Source organism: Canis lupus, chromosome 8, assembly GCF_011100685.1.
Source record: "Canis lupus familiaris isolate Mischka breed German Shepherd chromosome 8, alternate assembly UU_Cfam_GSD_1.0, whole genome shotgun sequence".
Classification (NCBI taxonomy): Eukaryota; Metazoa; Chordata; class Mammalia; order Carnivora; family Canidae; genus Canis; species Canis lupus.
Window position 1 is genome coordinate 10139031 of NC_049229.1, and position 24754 is coordinate 10163784.

The 24754-nt window shown below is 35.4% G+C and overlaps 1 protein-coding gene across 4 annotated transcripts in view; it reads left to right on the forward strand.

Annotated features, from left to right (window-relative positions):
* SCFD1 (sec1 family domain containing 1) overlaps positions 1-24754 on the forward strand; it is a 106378-nt gene that overhangs the window by 31029 nt on the left and 50595 nt on the right. For all 4 annotated transcript variants that reach the window (XM_038544391.1, XM_038544393.1, XM_038544392.1 and 1 more), the window contains 4 exons: positions 5434-5573; positions 8576-8666; positions 9213-9286; positions 9984-10065. In XM_038544391.1, coding sequence (XP_038400319.1) covers positions 5434-5573; positions 8576-8666; positions 9213-9286; positions 9984-10065 — 387 coding nt within the window. The remainder of the gene's footprint in view (positions 1-5433; positions 5574-8575; positions 8667-9212; positions 9287-9983; positions 10066-24754) is intronic.

Below are 24754 nucleotides of genomic sequence, written 5' to 3' on the forward strand. Positions count from 1 at the left end.
GAGATCAAGCCCCGAGGTGAGCTCAGTGCTTAGTACCAAGTCTGCTGCTCTCCCCCTGTCCCTCCGATCAGGCTCTCTCTGAAATAAATATAAATAAATCTTTTAAATAAATAAAACTACAAGGTGGTAAAAATAAGTGGTAGGGTTTTTTTGGTTCTGCTCTTCAGTTCACAGAATTAAAAATTGGCAACCATATGTCTCCAAAAATGTAGCTCAATAAATATTTTTTAAGTGCCTGCTCTATACCAGACTGGGATACCTGGTGAACGAAGCAGATGTTAATCCCTGTTGCATGGAGGTTAGACTAGTGTTGGTTTTATAAATAATAAATAAATAATAATAAGTTTTTGTTATAAATAATAGAGCAATGCACATCTCTAGCTAACTTTCATAGGCTAGGTTCTTAGCTTTAGGCAATCTTTTCACAGCATTATTATCAGAATATTTAGGTCTTATAAAAATAGTCTCTTTAAAGAGAGTAGTCAAGAAAAACTACACAATCTATATTGACTTATTCCTGTTCATTAATTTCATTTTTTAATTTCAAAAAATTTTAAATTAAGTATATTCCAGAATACTTAACAGTGTTATAGTTTCAGGTGTACAATATAGTGACTTAACAATACTGTATATTACTCAGTGCTTATCAAGATAAGTGTACTCTTAATTCCCTTCACCTATTTAAACCATTGTCTCACTCACCTCAGCTCTAGTAACCATCTCTTTGTTCTATATAGTTAAGAATCTCTTTTGGTATGTCTCATTTTTTCCTTTGTTCGTTTGTTTTGTTTCTTGAATTCCATGTATGGGTGGAATCATATGGTATTTGTCTTTTCCTGACTGACGTATTTTGCTCAGTATTGCACTCTCTAGATCTATCCGTATTGTTGCAAATGGCAAGATTTCAATCTTTTATATGCCTGAATAATGTTCTGTTATATATATATATATAATATATATATATATATATTATATATATATATATAATATATATATATAATATATATATATGCCACATCTTTATCCATTCATCTATATATTTTTTAAAGGTTTATTTCAGAGAGAGCGAGAGTGTGCACGCACATGTGTGCACAAGCAGGAGGAGGAGCAAAGGGAGAGACAGAATTTCAAGCAGTCTCCTAGCTCAGTGGAGAGCCCACTGCAGGGCTCAATCCCATGACTCCGAAATAAGGACCTGAGCTGAGATCAGGAGTCAGATGTTGAACTGACTGAACCACCCAGGCACCCATATCCATTCATTGGACAGTTGGGCTGCTTTTATCATTTGACTACTGTAAATAATGCTGCAATAAACATAGGGGTATATATATCCTTTCAAATTAGTGTTTTCATATTCTTTGGGTAAATATAAATACCCTGTAGCATAATTACTGGATCATATAGTAATTCCTGTTAATTTTAATGTAGTTTCTAGATGTGGAAAAACTATAACTGGGATATCATAAATTGTTATCATGTCATTTTTTTTGTTGTTAAAACTGCTACTTTTGAAGTTGGTTTAGTTTTTTAAATTCTTAATAATTATACCCTTTATCTCCACAAGATGGAGTAAAAGTTCTAGATAGGAAATGTTAACTTGTAATTGGAGCTTGCTTTTTATACTAAATAACTTTGCCTGAAAATCTTGAATGCTGATAGTATTTATATTTTAGATTATGGAAGCAACTGAAAATTCATATAGCTTCCCTGTGTGCTGGGAAAGATTCTTGTCATTTAATGTGAGAAATACATTCTTCTGGTGAAAAACTTGGCAGTGCCATTTTCCTTTTACTGGGATATAAGAAGCAGAACTGATAATTAGAAAGTCATGACTCCTTTTATTATACCTTGGTTATGGGAGGGGTGGTTTTGATTGTTCATCTGCCATGGGTAGTTACCATTAGCAAAGGGATGGGCATTATTTCATCTGAGTATCTTGTTCTTTAGTTAGACTTGGTTTTTCATATCTTAGGTATCCTTTTTGTGTGTTTGGTTCTCTGCTACTGACTCTTATTATTTGAAACATTAAATCACAATTTATATTAATATATAAAAGTGGTTTTTTGCCACTTAAGATGAAAAAAGGAAGTGGTTTCCAAATACATATTTTTAAAAGGTTATTAGAAAAGCATTTTAAGAAGCACTCATTTTTTTTAAAAGGTATATGACTGCAGTATAATGGATGTAGTTCAGAGTTTCATGTTTGAAGATGGATGCTTTGTTGATTCTGTAGTCTTTACAAAACCTCTTGGATAGCACTATGTTGCTCTAGTTTCAGGCATTTGCTTTAAAGTCAAAAGTGTAATGTAAACTTAGTCACTTAAATCAAAGTTGTTCATGAAAAGTTCCTACTAAAGGTGTGTATGTAGACTATGTAAAATTCAAAAAAAAAAAATCCTTGATTTCATTCATTTATTTAAAAATGGTATTGTTTCAGTATTTCCGTATTCATTGCTGTATGTATTATTTGGTACTTACTAATCTGTAAATTAACCTGTAAATATTGTAATCACAGTATTTCTTATTTATTGTCCAATGTGGATGGGCAAGGAGGACTTATCATAGTCACTCCCAAAGTAAGGGTAATGAGATCCCATCTCAACATGTGCTTTCACAATCACTATGCCAAGAGGCAAACAATTGTGGGTTATGTTTTAAATCCTGTTTCAGTGTCACGAATAAAGTTTTAAGACTTTTATTAGGGAATATTTCATATAAAAACACACCCATACAATACTATAATGAACCCCCATGTGCATCACTCCGTTTCCCAGGCAATATGCATCTTATCCTGGGCATTATATGATCTAAGCATAAATATTTCAGCATTTATCTAAACAGCAACAACAACAAAAAAGTACTGTAATTTTATTATCATAACAACAAAATTAACAATTATTCTTTGGTAATATCTATTGTTATCTCTATATTCAGCATTTCCTAATTGTTTCAAAGACACATCTATACAGTTGGTTTGTTCAAATAGAGATCCAAACAGTATCCATACATTGCATTGGTTGATATATCTTTAAGCTTTCAGTTTACAACAGTTCCTCTTTCTACTCCTTTTTTATTGCCATTTTTTAGTTGAAGGAATTGGATTGGTTTTCTAAAGAATTTCCTTCATTTCTACATTTGGTTGATTGTATTCTTGTGAGAGACAATTTGACATGGTTCTCTATCCTCAGTATTTTCTATAAACTGATCTAGAGACTTAATTGGATTTGGCTCAGTTCTTTACCAAAATATACTTTGCTTTTTTTCCATGTGAATATAAATCTTTGCTATAAATGGTTGTCACCTATATCACCCAAACGTAATTTTCTCATTAGCTCTATTTGGGTTGACTGGTCTGCTTTAACTTGTAAAAGGAGACTAAGACTACTGAAGACTTATCCATGTTTTTAGCACTTCTCAGTGGGATTTACTTATATCTTATGATTTGGGACACCATTGTCTAGTCTCTAAGTCAAGAAAGAAAGTATGAGTATTAGTAAGAACAGGTTAGACTCTATCATGTTAAAACTAATTCTGTTGTCTTTTATTTGTCTATAAAATGTTCACTTTCTTTAACATGGCTAAGTACAGCACAGAATGTTCTAATTTCCCAGTTTTCAAGACTAAAATTTTCCTTATTTGCCTGGCTGTTATGCAAACAATGGAAGTGTTCTTTCCACTTTTATGTTATTTCTCAAAATTCTTACCATTTTTTATTCCTTTATCATTTTGTATTTTCTTTTAAGTGTTTCATCAGTACTTCAGTAATAGTGTGCTCTTATTTTTCAACCAGTAGTTTTGTTAATGTTACTTGTATTTTGAATGAGCTGTATCATCACCATGAAATAGTACTTTACTAGAAATTCTGGTTAATAAGGCTCAACTACTTAACTACCAGTATCTTTTTTTTTGTTAATTTTTAAAGCAAGATTTCTCATATTTAGCTGTTAATATCTATTGTGTTTCCTTCCTATTTGAGTGAGCTGTTGTACAAACTAAGGTTACAGTATGGGGATGGGAAAGTAAGAAGAATTAAGTAAGGTTACTGATGTATGTATCCTATGATGATACGAAGAGTCAGGAAAAACATAGTATTAACAGGCTGAAATATAACATTATATACTCTTTGTCAACTTTATCATCAACTATGGCGATTGGACATCTGTGTATTTCACACTCATGTTTTGTGTCATAAGAGAAAATAGCAAGGAAATAAACACAGTAGTTTTAAAGGATAAGTTGCAGGGTATGTATGGTCTAATGTACTAGACTCAGTATTGTTGACCTAGTTTCATCAAAAGGAGATTAAGTTCTATTAAGTACACTTAATCTGCTAGGTCCTAGAAGTTTAATTATTAGTTAAAAATTAATAATATAGCCATATTTTGTCTTTAGCTCACTATTCTTCAGAGTAGAGTTGAACCATAAAATACTATTACATGAGGAAACCCCCCAGGTCTACGGCAAGAAGGAAGGATTAAAAAAATACTTTTATTCTGGTTTTTGTGTGTTTGTTTTCTGAGAAAGGGCAAAAAAATCAAGCCTCACATGAATAAAATTAGTTCTAGGCAGAAAAGCTTATAATGCTCCGACTACCTCTTAGAAATTATATAAAAGGGAGTGCTATTATTATTGTAGCTTCTATTGTAATTTTTTTTAAATGCAAACCATCAGTTAACAGATCAGAATGTTAAGACTCCCTAAGAGTTTTAAAATTATATTTAAGGGGTACATGGGTGTTTCAGTAAGTGTCCGACTCTTGATTTTGGGTCAGGTCATGATCTCAGGTTGTCAGATCGAGTCCTGCATTGGGCTCCACACTCAGTGGAGATCCTCTTTCTTCCCCTCCTTCTCCCCTTGCCCTCTTCTGTTTCTTTCTCTCTCTCTCTCCCTCTCTAAAAAAATTAAAAATAAAAATACTATATTTATGATTATGTTTGTTACTGGAACCTGGTAAACATCAAAAGGCCTGGTTAAATAAATGGATATGTCTAAATGTTGGACTACTGTATAACTATGATAAAGATGAAGTAGATGTACATATACAGGTAGAGAAAGAGCTCTAAAATACATTATTGAAAAAAAGTACAAAAATACATAATGTAATCCAGTTCTTTAAAGTAAAATTCAAAGGATATGTGTATGCTGGCACTTGCAAAAATATTTTTCTAGAAGGATACACAAGAACGTTAACATGATTTTTATATATTTTTTGAAGTTTTAATCATTTGCATCTACTACTTTAATTAAAATACATAAATATTAAAAGTACATTTGTGTGTGATGAAACATTGGAAGGAGGTCTTTAAATTTCAGATGTATATTTTGTCCTTAGAATTATTAGAAAGGGCAGTAAGAATCTGTGTTATTTTCCTTGTTGTAGGAAATATTATCATTCTTGAAATCTTACTTTAAAAAAAGATTACTTTTTCTTAGGATTTCCACTTAAACAGAGTTAATTTGGAAGAATCTTCAGGAGTAGAAAATTCTCCAGCTGGTGCTAGACCAAAAAGAAAAAACAAAAAATCTTATGATTTAACTCCAGTTGATAAATTTTGGCAGAAGCATAAAGGAAGGTAAGTAAGAAAAACATCAGTAAGTGAAAGATTCACCCCTTATAGGGAAATGAAGATGACATCTGACTTAATGAAATTGATGAAGTAAATAAAAAAGATCATGGTGGTTCATCCACACAATGAGTAGGGGCTATAATTAAATAGTCCATAGGGATATATCTATTTCTCCCTGATTCCTAGGTTGTTTCTTGTTGGTTGTTTTTTGGGACCACTTCTCTTTTCAGTAAACTCATACTATATGATTTTGTAGATTTTAGAGATAGTCTTTCTAAATTTTTTTGCTGTCCCCATTGACCCTCTACAAAACCATTTCTGCCTTTCACTAAAATAGATATTTGTGATAGAGAAACATTGAAATGTAATCTTCCCTCTCTGTTCCATGTTTGCCTTCATACAAACCCAGTTTTAGATATCTGTGGAGAGAGAATACCTAATCCTGAAAAACATTTATTTAAAGTACATTAGAAATACTAATTTGTTGTGTGATTTTTTTATAGGCAGATATACAGATCCCATGTATTGCTATGTCCCTTAAAGTTTAGCATACTTCATGGGCTCAGTAATTGTTTAAAAAAAAAAAAAAAAAAAACGTGATCTAGTGGTCATTATGGCTAAACAAACCATTCTGAACAAGCCGGAAAAAATCATTCTTAGAAAAAGAATGCTGCTCATCAGCAATTATGGAAATACAATGTTATTTATTATTATAATTTTGAGTATTTCAGGTATTACTGTACCTATGTATGTGACCAAGTCCTTGATAGGGCTGTTCTTTTTGGCCTCATTTATGTTTAAAGAGAAGTAAGATATAGACGTGATTCAACCAGCTGGGTTTTTTGTGTGTTTTGTCGGTTTTTTTATAACTATTTTTTTTTAACATTGGAAAGTCACATTGCTTATAACAAGGAATTTTATTTTCTCTGTAGAGAAAAATTATTTTCCTCTTTCTGACTGGCAATTTGGGTACTGTTGTAATTTGTTTTTTTTTTTTTTTTTAATTTTATTTATTCATGAGAGACATAGTGAGAAAGAGAGAGAGAGAGGCAGAGGGAGAAGCAGGCTCCATGCAGGGAGCCTGACGTGGGACTTGATCCGGGATCCCCAGGATCACACCCTGGGCTGAAGGCAGGCGCTAAACCGCTGAGCCACCCAGGCTGCCCCTGTAATTTGTTTTAAATAATTTTCTCCTTGGAATTTCATAGTCTATGCTCTTTTACATAATGGCAAAGTACAAGAAGTTACATTTACATTATTTATAGAGGATGCAGTATATTTTAAAATTAATTTTAAGATTTAGATTTTCTAATAGTAAAAAGCTTTATAAAAGTCTTCATTCAAATCTGGAAGATATGAACTTTTTAATGTGTATATTTAGGAACAATCTAAAAAGTCAGTTGAATATTAAGGACTTTAATTTTTTGTTTGTAAGTAAGAATAGCCCTGAATAACTCTCACTCACATATCGTACTACAATATTCTAGAACTATAGTAATAGTAATGTGGGCACAAAGACACTGGCAGATAGTGTAGAGTAAAACAAGTAACTTAAACCTCTCTGAACTTCAGTTTCCTCATCGGTAAAATTTAGGGATGATAATTCTACCTCTTGCCCTATTTCAGAAGGTTGTGATGAAGATGAAGTGAAATAATATAACAAAGTAACTTTCCCAAAGTCATCCGGTTATCATCGTTAAAAGCAAGAATAAATCCCAATTTTAGAAGATCCCAAAAGGCTCTGGTCCTAATTAATAATAGTGTGTACCTCACCAAGACAGTGGTTAGATTATATATGAGAACAGAGACACATTCTTAGCATTGTGTTTGGCATACAGTAAATACTCCGTAAATATAAGCAGTTATTGTCTGTTAGCCCTGAGACCTGAAGATACTGGAGATTTCAGGAACATCTGGTTCAACCAGCACATTTCAATAGGTTCAGTGCTCTGTTCTGCCAGCATAGGGGCTGCGGAAGCTGAGGTTTGTGCCTGTGGTGGTTATGTAAAACTGGACCATGTTCCTCAAAATCCTCTCGGTCTTCTGTCATTTCTCTCAGTCTCTACTGGATAGTATGTGCTGTCATTAATCAAGTGTTATCAAGTCTCAGGGCAAGGATTTCTTTTTAATTGCTGGTCCTGTTCTCTCAGTCTCTACTGGATAGTATGTGCTGTCATTAATCAAGTGTTATCAAGTCTCAGGGCAAGGGTTTCTGTTTAATTGCTGCTCAGACAGGACCTCAGGACCTTTCATTTCTTAAAGGAAGAAAAGCTTCTGGCCTCTACAGCTATAAATGAAAAATACTTATGTTAGGAACCCTTTTATGGTCAATGTACATTTATTTAGAATTATTCAAGATTAGTGCCCTGTGAAATTTTTTCTACCAAAGCTATCAGTGTTTGCAGATCACTTGTGTCTGAAGTCTATGGAAATTACTGCTAAACCACACTTGCCTGGAGGAAGACATCAGGCGTTAGACCAACAAAAGTGGCCTATATTCTACTTTTACTATAAGATATTAAGCTTACAGAATTAAAAGATTTTTCTCACAATTACTTGCATGAAATATTTTTTAAATGCCATCTTTGTAATTATATGAACCATGTGACAGTCGTATTAATTTGGGTAGTAATATTTAATTGATGTTTCATATACCATGCCTTCTCTTTTTTGTTTTTCAGTCACTTTAATATTTTACTTTTTTTCTAACAGTGTATAGGTAAAGAAAAATGTGATATGGTTAATGAAAATAATAGAAATAAATTTAAATTTGCTTAGTTGTATAAGAATTACATGCATTTTAAAGAAATAGTATTTATAAGTAGATATCCAAGGATATGTATATTTTTTATGCTAAATATGCTGTGTCATATATTAAATATATTCCAATCCAGATAGGTACATTTACAATAAAAATAAATCCTCATTGGATGTTTTTCAGAATTCACACAAAAATCAATATTTTAATATCATACTCACAGTTCCTCTTGTTTTCAATACTATTTCAGTCCATTCCCAGAAGTTGCAGAATCAGTTCAGCAAGAACTGGAATCTTACAGAGCACAGGAAGATGAGGTTAAACGACTTAAGAGCATTATGGTAAGATTCCGTTTGCTTTCTTAGATCTACAGGGAAGCAGAAGAATATCTGGAGAGAAAAAGCTTTACTTTGTTTTCTCATGAAAATTTGAAACCATTCGTTGCTTTAATAACAAAAGTATTCTCAACTTAGATAAAAGATCTTTTTTAAAAAGAAACCTAAAGAGCACAACTTAAAAAAAAATTCTGAATTTATGATCTGAAAAAAATAGATAATGTGGCTTTATTTTAGAGATATCTTTTCCAGTGCTGCTCATTCTACTACACTTTGACCTAACCTCAGAGTTCAGCTCTACTATTTATTACTACATGAGCTGTGGCAAGTCTCTGGACCTATTTCTTTATCTGAAAATACCTGCTGGTCCATCATCATCCAACTTACTAGACTGGTGGTGACCAGAACTTTTCTGTAACTGTCAAAAATGGATAGGCTCGTTCCTTACAGGAAAAAGATTTGTTACTCTGGGTGACCTAAATCTTAGTGTTTATCAGTGATCTTAGGAGTATATTGATTTTTATGCTTCTGAGATCTTTTTTTCCTCCTCAGGGACTAGAAGGGGAAGATGAAGGAGCCATAAGTATGCTTTCTGACAATACTGCTAAGCTAACATCAGCAGTTAGGTAAGTAAGCAATATATGCTCTTTAAGCCTTTATTGATTATTGATAAGATTTATTTTGAACGTTAAAAACTTGGCTAAAGTTTTTAATAATAAGAAATAGTAGGTAATAGTATAGACCTTAAAAAAAAAAAAACTAAACTGTTTTTAACTTGTTCAAACTGAGTTAAATTACCTTCATACAGCAGATCATTTACTTCTTTAACTAGTTAAAATTGTATAATGGGGATATATTTACCAAGAAGATAGTATTGGTGGTAATAATACAAGTTATTATTTATTTTATCATTGCTATTATTTTATTAACTAAAGGTTAAGCACAATTTCTTTCTGATACTTATGAAATGCTATCAAGGAGAGAAGAAATGTGTTTTAGATATATAAGTAAAATCATATTTCCATTAATCTGATTATGTTCTGAACCTCCAGATTTTGGAATCAGAAAGTGAAATGGTGGAATAATGATATTTAAGAGACAGATTACTTTAAAACAAGAAGCATTTAACCTGTATTAAAGTAGTGAATACTGTATAGAGTAAAACCTAGAGGTTAAATTCGGTTGACAGTTTAATTTGTCATCTTGTAACTTTTTTACTGTTCTAAGTTTCCTCAGAGGAAACACTCAGCTGTGTTTTATTAAGGTCTGTGTCATTTTCTTAGAAAATTTAATGGTTAATTTTCAATTTTTTGGTACTTGTAGTTCTTTGCCAGAACTCCTTGAAAAAAAAAGACTTATTGATCTCCATACAAATGTTGCCACTGCTGTTTTAGAACATATAAAGGTAAATTTAACCCCCTCCCTACAGTATTTATGTATTCTACTTATGTAGGGTTTTATACTTAAGATGATTTCATATTCATTCTCTCGTTGAGGCCTCAATATAACATTATGAAATATAATTACCAAAGGCAACATTATTATCTTCATTTTTTGCAAATGAGAAAGCTTAAGAATCCAGAAAGAATAATGGTTTGCCAAGGTCACATGTTCAGTAAATAGAAGTTATAATCTCTGGTATTTCTATTATATTGCCTATTATTGCCTCAATAACTATCTCTGCATTTACTACTCTGTTAACAGTAGACTTGTGTCTAACAAACCATCAGGAATATAGATTTAGACACTCCTTTTACTATAGTACTATCTAAAATATCCATTAACTCTTAGTTTTTAGATGAGTCTTTTAGCATTAAAGCTTCCATCTCCTGTTGTACTGTGATTTTGAAAAAAATAGGTTGTATTTTCTATATGTTGTTATCATAGTTCTATTATCTTATTACTTTGTTCATAATAAGTCACCTTGACTTAATTAATCCTTCAGTATTCTACTGTCGCTTATTCTCTGGACATGGAGCTGAATTTCAGTGACAGATTGACCATACACTAGGACATCATTATTACCGACCCCTACTTTCCATGTGATATGTTACATTTCAAAAAGCAATGTGAAAAAGTTAAATATGCTTGTTCCAAATTCAAGGATGTTGATAACAGCTTGGATTTATGGAAAGGGGACTTAAACATGTTTTTCTTTTTTAATGATCTAAAGAGCTATAGAGAATAAGAAGGAGCCAGTACAAATGGATAATAGACATTGTGCAGCATGGAATTTAAACATGCATAATTTCTTTTGTTCCACTTCTCAGTATTGATTGATATTTGCTATTTTCATGTACCTACAGGAATAGATAATTGTGCTGTTTATAGATGACTCTGCTGATGATATTTTCCCTTCCATATGTAGCATCTTTATAAAATGGGAAAAGGCTGCTCAGGTCTGTAAACACCTGAGGTCACTGTCTCCTGTGGACATAATGTATATAACCAGGTGAAATACAACAGAGAGCTATACTGAGAATTTCCTTCAGTAGGAAAGACAGGCTTTGCTTACAAGGTGAAGAATGAATCTAATATAAAAAGTTTTTAAAAATTTATTGCATCAAGACAAAATATAAGTTCTAGTTTATATCTGTTAAACTGTAATTATATACTGAGGAACTTATGATCCATTAAACATTTTTCGAGTACTTGCTGTGTGCCAGGCAGGGTGCTAGGTGCTACATGCAAATAAATAGACAAGAAGTAAAAACAAATTCTAAGCTATGATAGTTAATAGTCCTATATGGGCTTGAAGATTTAAGCTGTTCTATGGATTTTCTGTGACTTTAGGGTTTTTTGCTTATGTATTTCATTAGTAAAGTTTATTGATTCTTATATTTTATTTTCTGACCCCAGGTCTCATAGTTCTAAAACCAGGAAAATGCCAAGCTCAGCTCCTACCACCAAACCTGACTTGTGTAACCCAAAGTAACTATTATTGTACCTATAGAAAGCACACAGTTTCATCCTATTCATAAAACTTCACAAAATTATCTTGCTACAGACTTATATGAATATACTCTAGGTCAGAGCTTATGGTGTGAAAAAATTCTACCTAAAGTAATTGATTTATTCAGTCATGTTTATTCAGTCATGTTTATTTTGTGTTGTGCTAGGCCCTGGAAGTTTTGTGTGAAATAAGACAAGTTCTCTATTCTCTTGGAGCTAATATTGTAGTAACAATAAACAAAGTACCCAAATTAGAAACCAAGATAATTTCAGTCATTTAGGTGATGTGAAAACAAAAAACAGGGTGATATGAGGTGATGGAGAGCAGCTGAGAGGGCTACTCTAAGTGGTTAGGAATAGGTAGTTAGAGAAATCACCTTTAATGTGATGTTTGAGATGAGACCTAAATCACAAGGAGCGACTTAATAAAAATCTCAGGGCCAGGCATTCCATCAGAGGAACTAAAAAGTGCAAAGGCCTTAAGACAAGAAACAAGGTTGGTATGTTTAAGTATGTAAAAGAAGACTAATAGTGATTATGGTGAGGAGGGGAAAAGTGATAGACTATGGGATCAAGAGAAATAGCAACTTAAATATGATGGGAAGTCATTGGAGATTAGTGACATCTGATTTACGTTTTAAATGGATAATTGAGGAGTGTGAGTGATGGCTGAGTTCTGGACATAAGTGTGGTGTTGAAAGATAGCTATTACTGCTGTTTAGGTGAAAAATGGTGTTTAAAGGCAAAATTTAGTATAAATGCTTCATAATGTTTGTTTGTAATTTTACCCTAATGATTTTATGAGTTTTTCAAAATATTTTGTGGTAATAGAGGCCATCTATCTGACTTTAACATGCTACCATGCATGACACATATATTTCTGCTCTAAGAACTGGTCATTTGGCTCTCTTTATAAAAGAAGTTCAAACTAATTTGGCATTCAGTGTGTTAAGTGACTTTATATAAAAGCTACACATTTTGGGGATAATTTTTTGCTGTAACTCAAGGAAAACACCCTTCAACGGGGTCTGATTTAAAGAAACCATACTATAAAATCACTTGCAGAAGGAAAATGATGTCCTCTACAGGATATACTGTTCCTCACTTAGTCATTCTAAGAAACCCAGTCAACATCAGAACATCTTTAAATATCATTGATTAAGGAGCATATTTATCATAAATATTTACATGTCAGTCTATACTTGTATTTAATAAGCTGCATACTCTTAAACATTCTGATATAAATTCTTTTAGTATAGAAAATTTTAAATGTTTTTATGACAAGTCCTTTGTAATGTTGGCCAACTCTTTTAAGTTATTATTTCTTGTCAGAGTTAGCATATAAATTCTTCTATTCCCATTATTGCTTATTACTGCTAGTTATAAAATTTCTTCTTAAAGTTTTTATAATAATTAAATTTTCAACCTTATAATATTTACTTTTAAGTGGCTTGGTTATTTGTACTATGACTATTCTATGCCACGTACCTCTGGCTATAATGTTAATACTAACATTAAGTACTTTTCTATGTGGTCTCTTGCTCTTTTCACCAGAATTTGTTAACTATTTGAGCCTCACTTCTTTGTAAACTTTTAATCACCTAAGTGGTAAATATTTTTTATTACTATTGGCAAGAATATTATGACTTTTCATGCAGAGATCTTAGAACATTTCTCTGGGTATTCATCCTCATTGCAGTTTTGCAAATTTTTCTTTTGGGAAGTTTAGATCATAGCTGCTTTTTTACATTTCCTTAGATTATTTTCTAAAACAGAGTACTAAAAGGAAGTAATTTCTTTAGAAGTCATGACAGTTATCTGTCAATCAGTATTTTGGTGGAAAGCTAGAAATAGTGCATCAATTTGCAACAACTTTGGCAAATATTATTACCTATATTAATATTCAAGGATTTTAGATTTTAACTTTAGTTTAATAGATTAAAAGAGTGAATTGTTGAATTCTCATTTGTTTTGAGTATTCCATACCTTTTAAATCTCTTCTTTAGCTATTCTTTCATTTCTGACACAAGTATGGCTTTACCACTTGCTGGTTGTTGGGAAATGGCTCCTGGGATGAAGTAATTTTATAGACACAATTTATTTCAGTTCTTGTTACCTCACCTGCATAGTCAAACTGAATTAAGTATTCTTTAGAAGATACCTAAGAAAATGAAAAGACACCTATGTGTAAGTCATAGTAGATGATGGGACACCTGGGTGGCTCAGCGGTTGGGCATCTGCCTTTGGCTCAGGGCGTGATCTCGTGGTGCCGGGATCAAGTTCTGCATCAGGCTCCCTGCGTGGATCCTGCTTCTCCCTCTGCCTCTGTCTCTGCCTCTCTCTTTCTGTGTTTCTCATGGATGAATAAATAAAATCTTAAAAAAAAAAAAAGTCTTAGTAGATGAGAGAAATAGCAAGATGCGTTCTTTCCCTTAATGCTCCCACCTGAAAGGAAGATCTCTAACATCTGAACACTTCATCTGAATACATCCAGCAAAAAACAAGCTGTTAATAAACTATTATGGATTGAAGCTTCATTGGTGCTGAATTCTCATTTTTGTTTTGCTGCTTCTTGTGGAGAAAGTTCAGGGGTACTGAATTAGAGCTAAAGACATAGATCAAGCAGATGTACTGCCTTAGGTCTATATTCTGAATAAGGCTCAGCCCTTGGTAGCAATGCTGCCTTTTAACTATAGCATCTCCTCTGGGGTACTTATATTTCTTTGGCTCAACTTCTCTTTTCTACGGGAAGATAAGCTTTAAAAATAAAAACTCTCTTTATTGATTTCCACCAGTCAATAGACAAAATTAACCGATGCCTTTTATTCCTTCTATAAAACATAGCAGCTGCTGGCCACATTATGACATGCTAACAACTGGCAGCTAGGATGCCTCACAGATTGAATTTTTTGTTTACCTAAGAGTTATTTATGTTTGATTCCAGTCTATTTATGCTAATTATATGAGAAGAAAGAAGGATTGTTTCTTTAAAACTAGGTTATACACCTTAGATTTACTGAAGATTGTGATTTAACTATTGTTTAAATCAGTACTGGCTAAAAAAGGAAAAACTTAACTAAAAATTGGAAAATCTTGAAAAATACTAAAATTGCTTTGCGGATGTCTAGAAGTTTTTTGGTTCCACTTCAAAGAAACTAAAACTGGAAATTATAGGTGATCCCTTATAGGTGTGCTTTGTGCAGGAAAGAATAAAAAATTCAGTGAAACCTCTGTACTCAAAGAAGAGGTGTTGAACCCACATCAAGATTGACAGACAATTGTATATCAAGATTGACAGACAATTGTATATTTTAGGTCTTAAGTTAAAAGGCAGTATTCAGAATATATGTATATACACACACACAACACATGAGGGGTTTTTTTTTTGTCATTCTTTACAGTAACTGACTTTGATTAACTGGTCACTACTCCCCTATCACATTAGGGAAGAAATTTTACTGTACTAGAAATCAGAACATTTCTTTCCTGTATTTTAAATTATCTCTCTCTCTCTCTCTCTCTCTCTCTCTCTATATATATATATATATATATATATCAAGTAAATGTTCATATAACTTTGGTGTCTTTTCAAGGCAGGGGGACAATATATTCTGTAATAGAAAGACCCAGTGGATAAGCTATCATTGTATTTTAACTCTTCTTACCCAAATAAGGTTAGTCACTATCAGAACTTGAAGGGTTTTTTTTTATTATGACCAAAGATAGCTCTCAAATGAGTGGAATATCCTTTAACTTCTCACTATGAATTTCGGGAGTCTTTCCACATCTCAAAAAATAAAAAGTGTGAAATTACCTTTCTCTAGTTCTTTGCTCTCACTTCTCTGCCATCTGCTTTTGCAGTGATGAAGGATTGTCATTGAGACCCAATTATAAAGGTTAAATTCAAAGAAATAAAGACTTCTCAGAACATTTGATAAGAAAATAACCTAATTAAAAGGGCAAAAAGACTTAAACAGAGACTTATCTGAAAAAGATATCTAGATGACAAGTTCAACATCAATAATCAGTAGAAAAATGGAAGCAAAACCACGAGACATCTCTACACGTGTATTTAAAATGTCTAAAAAGGGGTGCCTGGGTGGCTCAATCAGTTAAGCATCTGTCTTCAGCTTGGGTCATGATCCCAGAGTTCTAGGATCAAGCCCCACATCTGGCTCTTAGCTCAGTGGGAAGCCTGCTTCTCCCTGTTTCTCTGCCTGCTGCTCCTCCTACTTGTGTGCTCTTTCTCTCTGTCAAATAAATAGTCTTTTTTTTTTTAATGTATAAAATTTAAAAATCAATCAATCATGAAATATAAAATGGTATTCCACTTTGGAAAATAGTTTCTTGGTTTCTTAAAATGTCAAACAGAAACCAGTCATTGGTCCAGCCATGCCATTCCTAGGTAGTTACACAAGACAAATGATAGTCTATGTTTATTGTACACATATATTCACAGCAACTTCATTATAATAACCAAAAATTGGAAACAACTCAATGTCCACCAAGAGCTGAATTGTGTAAATAAATCCTAGTATTTCCATAAAATGGAATACTATTTGGCAATAAGAAGGAAGGTATTATTGAAAGAATATGGATGAATCTCAAATACACTGAGTGAAAGAAGCCACATTAAAGAAGAGTACATCATCTATGATTGCATTTACATAAATTTCATAAAAATGCAAGCTAATCTATAGTGACAAAATGCATATCAGTGCTTGCCTGGTAACCTGGAGAAGAGTGTTGGAGGGCCAAAAGGGAGGCATTACAACAAGGAAACTTTACTGGATAATGAATGATAGGTTCACTATCTGGATCGTGTTCATGATTTTATGGGTGTATGTATGTTAAAACTTAATAAATTTTGTATTACATCAGTTATATTGTCAAGTTATACTTCAATAAGATAAAAAAGTAACAAAACAAAAACATTTTTGCCTAAGCCATTGATTGAGAAAGCCAAGATTAATTTTAATAATGTGAGTTTTTTGGCTTCACGTTGAAAGAGACCTAGAGTAGCAAGAAACAGGATATGCTGTGTAATATATGAATAGGTAAGCCCAGGAGAATTTTATAAAAATTTTTCCCTTACAGGAATATACAGAAGAATAAATGCAGAGAGTAGAAGCAAATTGAGATAAGGAGTAAAAGGAGACGACTTGCATTCCTTATTTTTTTTTCATAAACTTCTCACATTTTATTTATTTATACCTCACCTAGTTCTACAAAATTTGAGGTAGGTTATGATAACAGTACATGGAACAGCCAAAGAGAATAATTAATGAAAGTCAAAATCAAACATAACCCTTAAAGAACTTCTCTGTCCTCTGGCTCTTGTTTTCCACAGTCATTTGTTTTTTGTTTTTTTTTTAATAAACTAATTTTTTATTGGTGTTCAATTTACCAACATACAGAATAACACCCAGTATTCATCCCGTCAAGTGCCCCCCTCAGTGCCCGTCACCCACTCACCCCCACCCCGCCCTCCTCCCCTTCCACCACCCCTAGTTCGTTTCCCAGAGTTAGGAGTCTTCATGTTCTGTCTCCCTTTCTGATATTTCCCACACATTTCTTCTCCCTTCCCTTATATTCCCTTTCACTATTATTTATATTCCCCAAATGAATGAGAACATACAATGTTTGTCTTTATCCGACTGACTTCACTCAGCATAATACCCTCCAGTTCCATCCACGTTGAAGCAAATGGTGGGTATTTGTCGTTTCTAATGGCTGAAGAATATTCCACTGTATACATGGACCACATCTTCTTGATCCATTCATCTTTCGATGGGACACCAAGGCTCCTTCCACAGTTTGGCTATTGTGGCCATTGCTGCTATAAACATTGGGGTGCAGGTGTCCCAGTGTTTCACTGCATCTGTATCTTTGGGGTAAATCCCCAACAGTGCAATTGCCGGGTCGTAGGGCAGGTATATTTTTAACTGTTTGAGGAACCTCCACACAGTTTTCCAGAGTGGCTGCACCAGTTCACATTCCCACCAACAGTGCAAGAGGGTTCCCTTTTCTCTACATCCTCTTCCACATTTGTGGTATCCTGCCTTGTTAATGTTCCCCATTCTCACTGGTGTGAGGTGGTATCTCATTGTGGTTTTGATTTGTATTTCCCTGATGGCAAGTGTTGCAGAGCATTTTCTCATGTGCATGTTGGCCATGTCTATGTCTTCCTCTGTGAGATTTCTCTTCATGTCTTTTGCCCATTTCATGATTGGATTGTTTGTTTCTTTGGTGTTGAGTGTAATAAGTTCTTTATAGATCTTGGAAACTAGCCCTTTATCTGATATGTCATTTGCAAATATCTTCTCCCATTCGGTAGGTTGTCCTTTAGTTTTGTTGACTGTATCCTTTGCTGTGCAAAAGCTTCTTATCTTGATGAAGTCCCAATAGTTCATTTTTGCTTTTGTTTCTTTTGCCTTTGTGGATGTATCTTGCAAGAAGTTACTGTGGCGGGGTTCAAAAAGGGTGTTGCCTGTGTTCTCCTCTAGGATTTTGATGGAATCTTGTCTCACATTTAGATCTTTCATCCATTTTGAGTTTATCTTTGTGTATGGTGCAAGAGAGTGGTCTAGTTTCATTCTTCTGCATGTGGATGTCTAATTTTCCCAGCACCATTTATTGAAGAGACTGTCTTTCTTCCAGTGGATAGTCTTTCCTCCTTTGTCGAATATTAGTTGACCATAAAGTTCAGGGTCCACTTCTGGGTTCTCTATTCTGTTCCATTGATCTATGTGTCTGTTTTTGTGCCAGTACCACACTGTCTTGATGACCACAGCTTTGTAGTACAACCTGAAATCTGGCATTGTGATGCCCCCAGCTATGGTTTTCTTTTTTAAAATTCCCCTGGCTATTCGGGGTCTTTTCTGATTCCACACAAATCTTAAGATGATTTGTTCCAACTCTCTGAAGAAAGTCCATGGTATTTTGATAGGGATTGCATTAAACGTGTACATTGCCCTGGGTAACATTGATATTTTCACAATATTAATTCAGCCAATCCATGAGCATGGAATATTTTTCCATCTCTTTGTGTCTTCCTCAATTTCTTTCAGAAGTATTCTATAGTTTTGAGGGTATAGATCCTTTACGTCTTTGGTTAGGTTTATTCCTAGGTATCTTATGCTTTTGGGTGCAATTGTAAATGGGATTGACTCCTTAATTTTTCTTTCTTCAGTCTCATTGTTAGTGTATAGAAATGACACTGACTTCTGGGCATTGATTTTGTATCCTGCCACGCTACCAAATTGCTGTATGAGTTCTAGCAATCTTGGGGTGGAGACTTTTGGGTTTTCTATGTAGAGTATCATGTCATCGGCGAAGAGGGAGAGTTTGACTTCTTCTTTGCCAATTTGAATGCCTTTAATGTCTTTTTGTTGTCTGATTGCTGAGGCTAGGACTTCCAGTACTATGTTGAATAGCAGTGGTGAGAGTGGACATCCCTGTCTTGTTCCTGATCTTAGGGGAAAGGCTCCCAGTGCTTCCCCATGGAGAATGATATTTGCTGTGGGCTTTTCGTAGATGGCTTTTAAGATGTCGAGGAATGTTCCCTCTATCCCTACACTCTGAAGAGTTTTGATCAGAAATGGATGCTGTATTTTGTCAAATGCTTTCTCTGCATCTAATGAGAGGATCATATGGTTCTTGGTTTTTCTCTTGCTGATATGATGAATCACATTGATTGTTTACGAGTGTTGAACCAGCCTTGTGTCCCGGGGATAAATCATACTTGGTCTAGATGAATAATTTTCTTAATGTACTGTTGGATCCTATTGGCCAGTATCTTGTTGAGAATTTTTGCATCCATGTTCATCAGGGATATTGGTCTGTAATTCTCCTTTTTGGTGGGGTCTTTGTCTGGTTTTGGAATTAAGGTGATGCTGGCCTCATAGAACGAATTTGGAAGTACTCCATCTCTTTCTATCTTTCCAAACAGCTTTAGGAGAATAGGTATGGTTTCTTCTTTAAACGTTTGATAGAATTCCCCTGGGAAGCCATCTGGCCCTGGACTCTTGTGTCTTGGGAGGTTTTTTTTGATGACTGCTTCAATTTCCTCCCTGGTTATTGGCCTGTTAAGGTTTTCAATTTCTTCCAGTTACAGTTTGGGTACTTTGTGGCTTTCCAGGAATGCGTCCATTTCTTCTAGATTGCCTAATTTATTGGCGTATAGCTGTTCATAATATGTTTTTAAAATCTTTTGTATTTCCTTGGTGTTGGTAGTGATCTCTCCTTTCTCATAATGATTTTATTAATTTGAGTCTTCTCTCTCTTCTTTTTAATAAGGTTGGCTAATGGTTTATCTATCTTATTAATTCTTTCAAAGAACCAACTCCTGGTTCTGTTGATCTCTTCCACAGTTCTTCTGGTCTCGATTTCGTTGAGTTCTGCTCGAATCTTTATTAACTCTTTTCTTCTGCTGGGTGTAGGATCTATCTGCTGTTTTTTCTCTAGCTCCTTTATGTGTAAGGTTAGCTTTTGTATTTGAGTTCTTTCCAGTTTTTGAATGGATGCTTGTATTGGGATGTATTTCCCCCTTAGGACTGCTTTTGCTGCATCCCAAAGATTTTGAACGGTTGTATCTTCATTCTCATTAGTTTCCATGAATCTTTTTAATTCTTCCTTAATTTCCTGGTTGACCCTTTCGTCTTTTAGCAGGATGGTCCTCAACCTCCACGTGTTTGAGGTCCTTCCAAACTTCTTGTTGTGATTTAGTTCTAATTTCAAGGCATTATGGTCTGAGAATATGCAGGGGACGATCCCAGTCTTTTGGTATCGGTTCAGACCTGATTTGTGACCCAGTATGTGGTCTATTCTGGAGAAAGTTCCATGTGCACTTGAGAAGAATGTGTATTCAGTTGAGTTTGGATGTAAAGTTCTGTAGATATCTGTGAAATCCATCTGGTCCAGTGTATCATTTAAAGCTCTCGTTTCTTTGGAGATGTTGTGCTTAGAAGACCTATTGAGTATACAAAGAGCTAGGTTGAAGTCACCAAGTATAAGTGTATTATTATCCAAGTATTTCTTCACTTTGGTTATTAATTGATTTAAATATTTGACAGCTCCCACATTCGGGGCATATATATTGAGGATTGTTAAGTCCTCTTGTTGGATAGATCCTTTAAGTATTATATAGTGTCCCTCTTCATCTCTCACTACAGTCTTCGGGGTAAATTTTAGTTTATCTGATATAAGGATGGCTACCCTGCTTTCTTTTGAGGACCATTCGAATGGTAAATGGTTCTCCAACCTTTTATTTTCAGGCTGTAGGTGTCCTTCTGTCTGAAATGAGTCTCTTGTAGACAGCAAATAGATGGGTCCTGCTTTTTTATCCAGTCTGAAACCCTGCGCCTTTTGATGGGGTCATTAAGCCCGTTCACGTTCAGAGTCACTATTGACAGATACGAGTTTAGTGTCATCATGATATATATTCAGTCCTTGTTTTGTGGATTGTTCCACTGAACTTCTTCTTAAAGGGGAATTTTAAGAGTCCCCCTTAAAATTTCTTGCAGAGCTGGTTTGGAGGTCACATATTCTTTCAGTTCTGCCTGTCTTGAAAGCTCTTTATCTCTCCTTCCATTTTGAATGAGAGCCTTGCTGGATTAAGTATTCTTGGTTGCATGTTCTTCTCATTTAGGACCCTGAGTATATCCTGCCAGCCGTTTCTGGCCTGCCAAGTGTCTGTGGAGAGGTCTGCTGTTACCCTAATACTCCTCCCCATAAAAGTCGGGGATTTCTTGTCTCTTGCTGCTTTAAGGATCTTCTCTTTATCTTTGGAATTTGCAGGCTTCACTATTAAATGTTGAGGTGTTGAACGGTTTTTATTGATTTTAGGGGGGGAATCTCTCTATTTCCTGGATCTGAATGCCTGTTTCCCTTCCCAGATTAGGAAAGTTTTCAGCTAGGATTTGTTCAATACATATTCTGGCCCTCTGGCCCTTTTGGCGCCCTCGGGAACCCCAATTAAACGTAGGTTCTTCTTCCTCAGGCTGTCGTTTATTTCCCTTAATCTATCTTCATGGTCTTTTGTTTGTCTCTTTTTTCCTCAGTTTCCCTCTTTGCCATCAACTTGTCTTCTGTGTCACTCACTCGTTCTTCCACCTCGTTAACCCTCGTCGTTAGGACTTCTAGTTTGGATTGCATCTCTTTCAGTTGATTGTTAATTTCTGCCTGATTAGCTCTAAATTCTGCAGTCATGAAGTCTCTTGAGTCCTTTACGCTTTTTTCTAGAGCCACCAGTAGCTGTATAATAGTGCTTTCTGAATTGGCTTTCTGAATTGACATTGAATTGTAATCCAGATTTTGTAACTCTGTGGAAGAGAGGACTGTTTATGATTCTTTCTTTTGAGGTGAGGTTTTCCTTCTAGTCATTTTGCTCAGTGCAGAGTGGCCAAAAACAAGTTGTATTGGGAAAAGGAGAAAAAGAGAGAAAGAAGGAAAGAAAAAAGAAAAAAAGAGAAAAAAGGAAGAAAAAAAGAAAAAAAAGAATATAAAGAGAAAGAAAAAGAAAGAAAGGGAAAAAAAGGGGGGTGGGGGAAGCAAACAAATCAAAAAGCAAAAAAACAAAAAACAAAAAAAACCCACGGGGGAGTATCTTCCGATTCTGTATACTTTAAGTCCCTTGACTTCCCCTGGAACTGGTCCGTCTAGCTGGTCTTCTGGGGGAGGGGCCTGTTGTGCTGATTCTCAGGTGTTAGCACTTGGGGGAGCTGCTCTGCCCCTGCCTGGTTCAGGGCTCAGTGGGGGTTGTTTACCCCGTGAGGCCCCAGGAGGAACAACCGCAGTGGCGGGGCCAGCTCTGCAGCCCTGGAGTCAGCCCCCGCAGTAACCCTCTGCAGCCCTCTGCAGGGCCTGGAGGCTCGGGGCGGGGCCGCTGATCTGCTCAGCTCGGGGCAGGAGAGTCCTCGCTGTCCTGGGCCCTCCCGGCCTCTGCCTGTCCCGGGGGAGGCCGGATCCTGGGCTGTGTCCCGGAGCCCTGTGCTCCGGGGCCTGCGCTGTTGGATTCGCGCTCCCACCCCGCAGCCCCCTCCGCGGAGCCGCAGCCCGAGCCCCCCCGAGCCCCTCCGAGCTGCTCCGGGTGCCGTGCGCGCTGCAGCCCTTAGGGAGCTCGGCACACTCTCCCGGGCGCAGGTGTCTGTTAGTGTCCCCCGGAGCCCGAGGGCATCCCCACCCTCCTGGGTCCTGCTCCAACTCCCTGCGGGCCCCTTTCCGCCCAGGCAGGTTGGTGCAGCTCCTGCTTCTCCAGGACGGGGCTCTCCTGTCCTGGGGACACTCGCCCCGGCCTCAGCCTGGCTCCTCGCGGGGCTCCTCCCCCTTGGAGGCCTTTTGTTTCTTTATTTCTTTTTCCCCGTCTTCCTACCTTGATAGAAGCGCGAACTCTTCTCACTGTAGCATTCCAGGTGTTCTCTCTTTAATTCTCAGGCCGAATTCGTAGATTTTCAGGAAAATTTGAAGGTTTTCTAGGTAATTTGGTGGGGACAGGTGATTTGGGGACCCTACTCTTCTGCCATCTTGCCCCTCCCCTCCTATAGTGATAATTCTTAAATTTGGCTTTGTAGTTTCAGGCAACCAAGATTTTAAAGAGAGAGAGATGTGATTAAGTTGAGGGGGGAGGGGAACTTCTTACCAGAAAAGAGAATTTGTTTTTTATTCTATTTTTAAATTTTTTATTTAAGTAAGCTCTACTTCCACTATGGGGCTTGAACTCATGACCCAGAGATCAAGAGTCACATGCTCCAATGACTTTAGCCAGCCAGGCCCCCATCTTAAATTTTTTTTATTTATTTACTTATTTAAGTTTATTTTTTATTCTAGCAAACTTTCCATAGCATCATGTTGCAAAATACATTGCTCATATTGGGCTTTATCTAGAATAAATTGAGTGATGTAATGATATAGTATATTAATATCAGCTACACTCTTAGATTTTATATGACAACTTTAATGAAAGTCAAGGGTGTGATATTAAAAGATAATTCAGGGGCACCTGGGTGACAGTTGGGTGTCTGACTCTTGATTTCAGCTCATGTCATGATCTTAGGGTCATGATCTCAGGGTCATGGGTTCCAGCTCCCACCCTCTTGCATCTGGCTCTGAGCTCAGCAGGGAGTCTGCTTGAGGTTCTCTCTCCTCCCTCTCTCTGCCTTTCCCTCCACTCACGTGTGCTCACACTCTCTCCCTCCCTCTCTAAAATAAAATATTAAATATATATATATATATGTATACACACACACACACACACACACACATATATATATAATTTAATTAGGACACGTTTATGAGTTTCCAATGTAGTAAGGTCTCAATTTATAACATTTTGGTATCTAGAGTGGAAAGTCTGCACTTTAAATATGTTACTACTTTTTTTTTCAGTTGGGCTTTTGGTAAGGATTAGATAGCAGAGAAGTTAAAGTTACCTATTTTAATTTGTGGCTGAAATGCTAGAAATTCAATGTTTTTAGTTGAGAGAAAAATGCATCTATTTGAAAATGACATAATCAAGTTGTAAGATTGATAGCCTGTCATAAAAATTGAAGATCCTAACCAAATTTCTCACCCTGACAATGCAGTCAGTGTCCATCACTGCATAGAAATGAGGTAGAGGTATAAGGATGAATTTTATTCAAGATTTCTGAGTTACTCTGTCATTTGAACAAGTATGTCAGAGTAAATATATTCATCCATCTGTGTTATAGAACACCTTCAAAGATAATTAATGTATTATCTGGGTTTTGTACCACATAATTTTTTATGACACCAAACCCATTCTGATCCACCAGTATGAAATGCAACATGTACCCCCAAATAATGGAAAATATGTTAACATACTATTTTGTTTTATCATAAAAGCAGTTAAGATTTGGAGAATTCCAGTTACCTTGCAGGGGACAGGACATATAGTAATAAATAAATAGTCACAAGGAGTTTATATTCTAGTAACAGACCAACTGCAGACTATTATAATACAGTGTACAAATGTTACCCATCCTGGGGATGGGATATCCAAATACAGCACTAAAAGATGATAGGTATTAAACATGTAAAAAAGAAAGAAAAAACAGGCAAGGCTAGGTTATAAATGATCTTCAACTTAGATATAGGTTGTATTCTAAATATATAGTTCTAAGTTG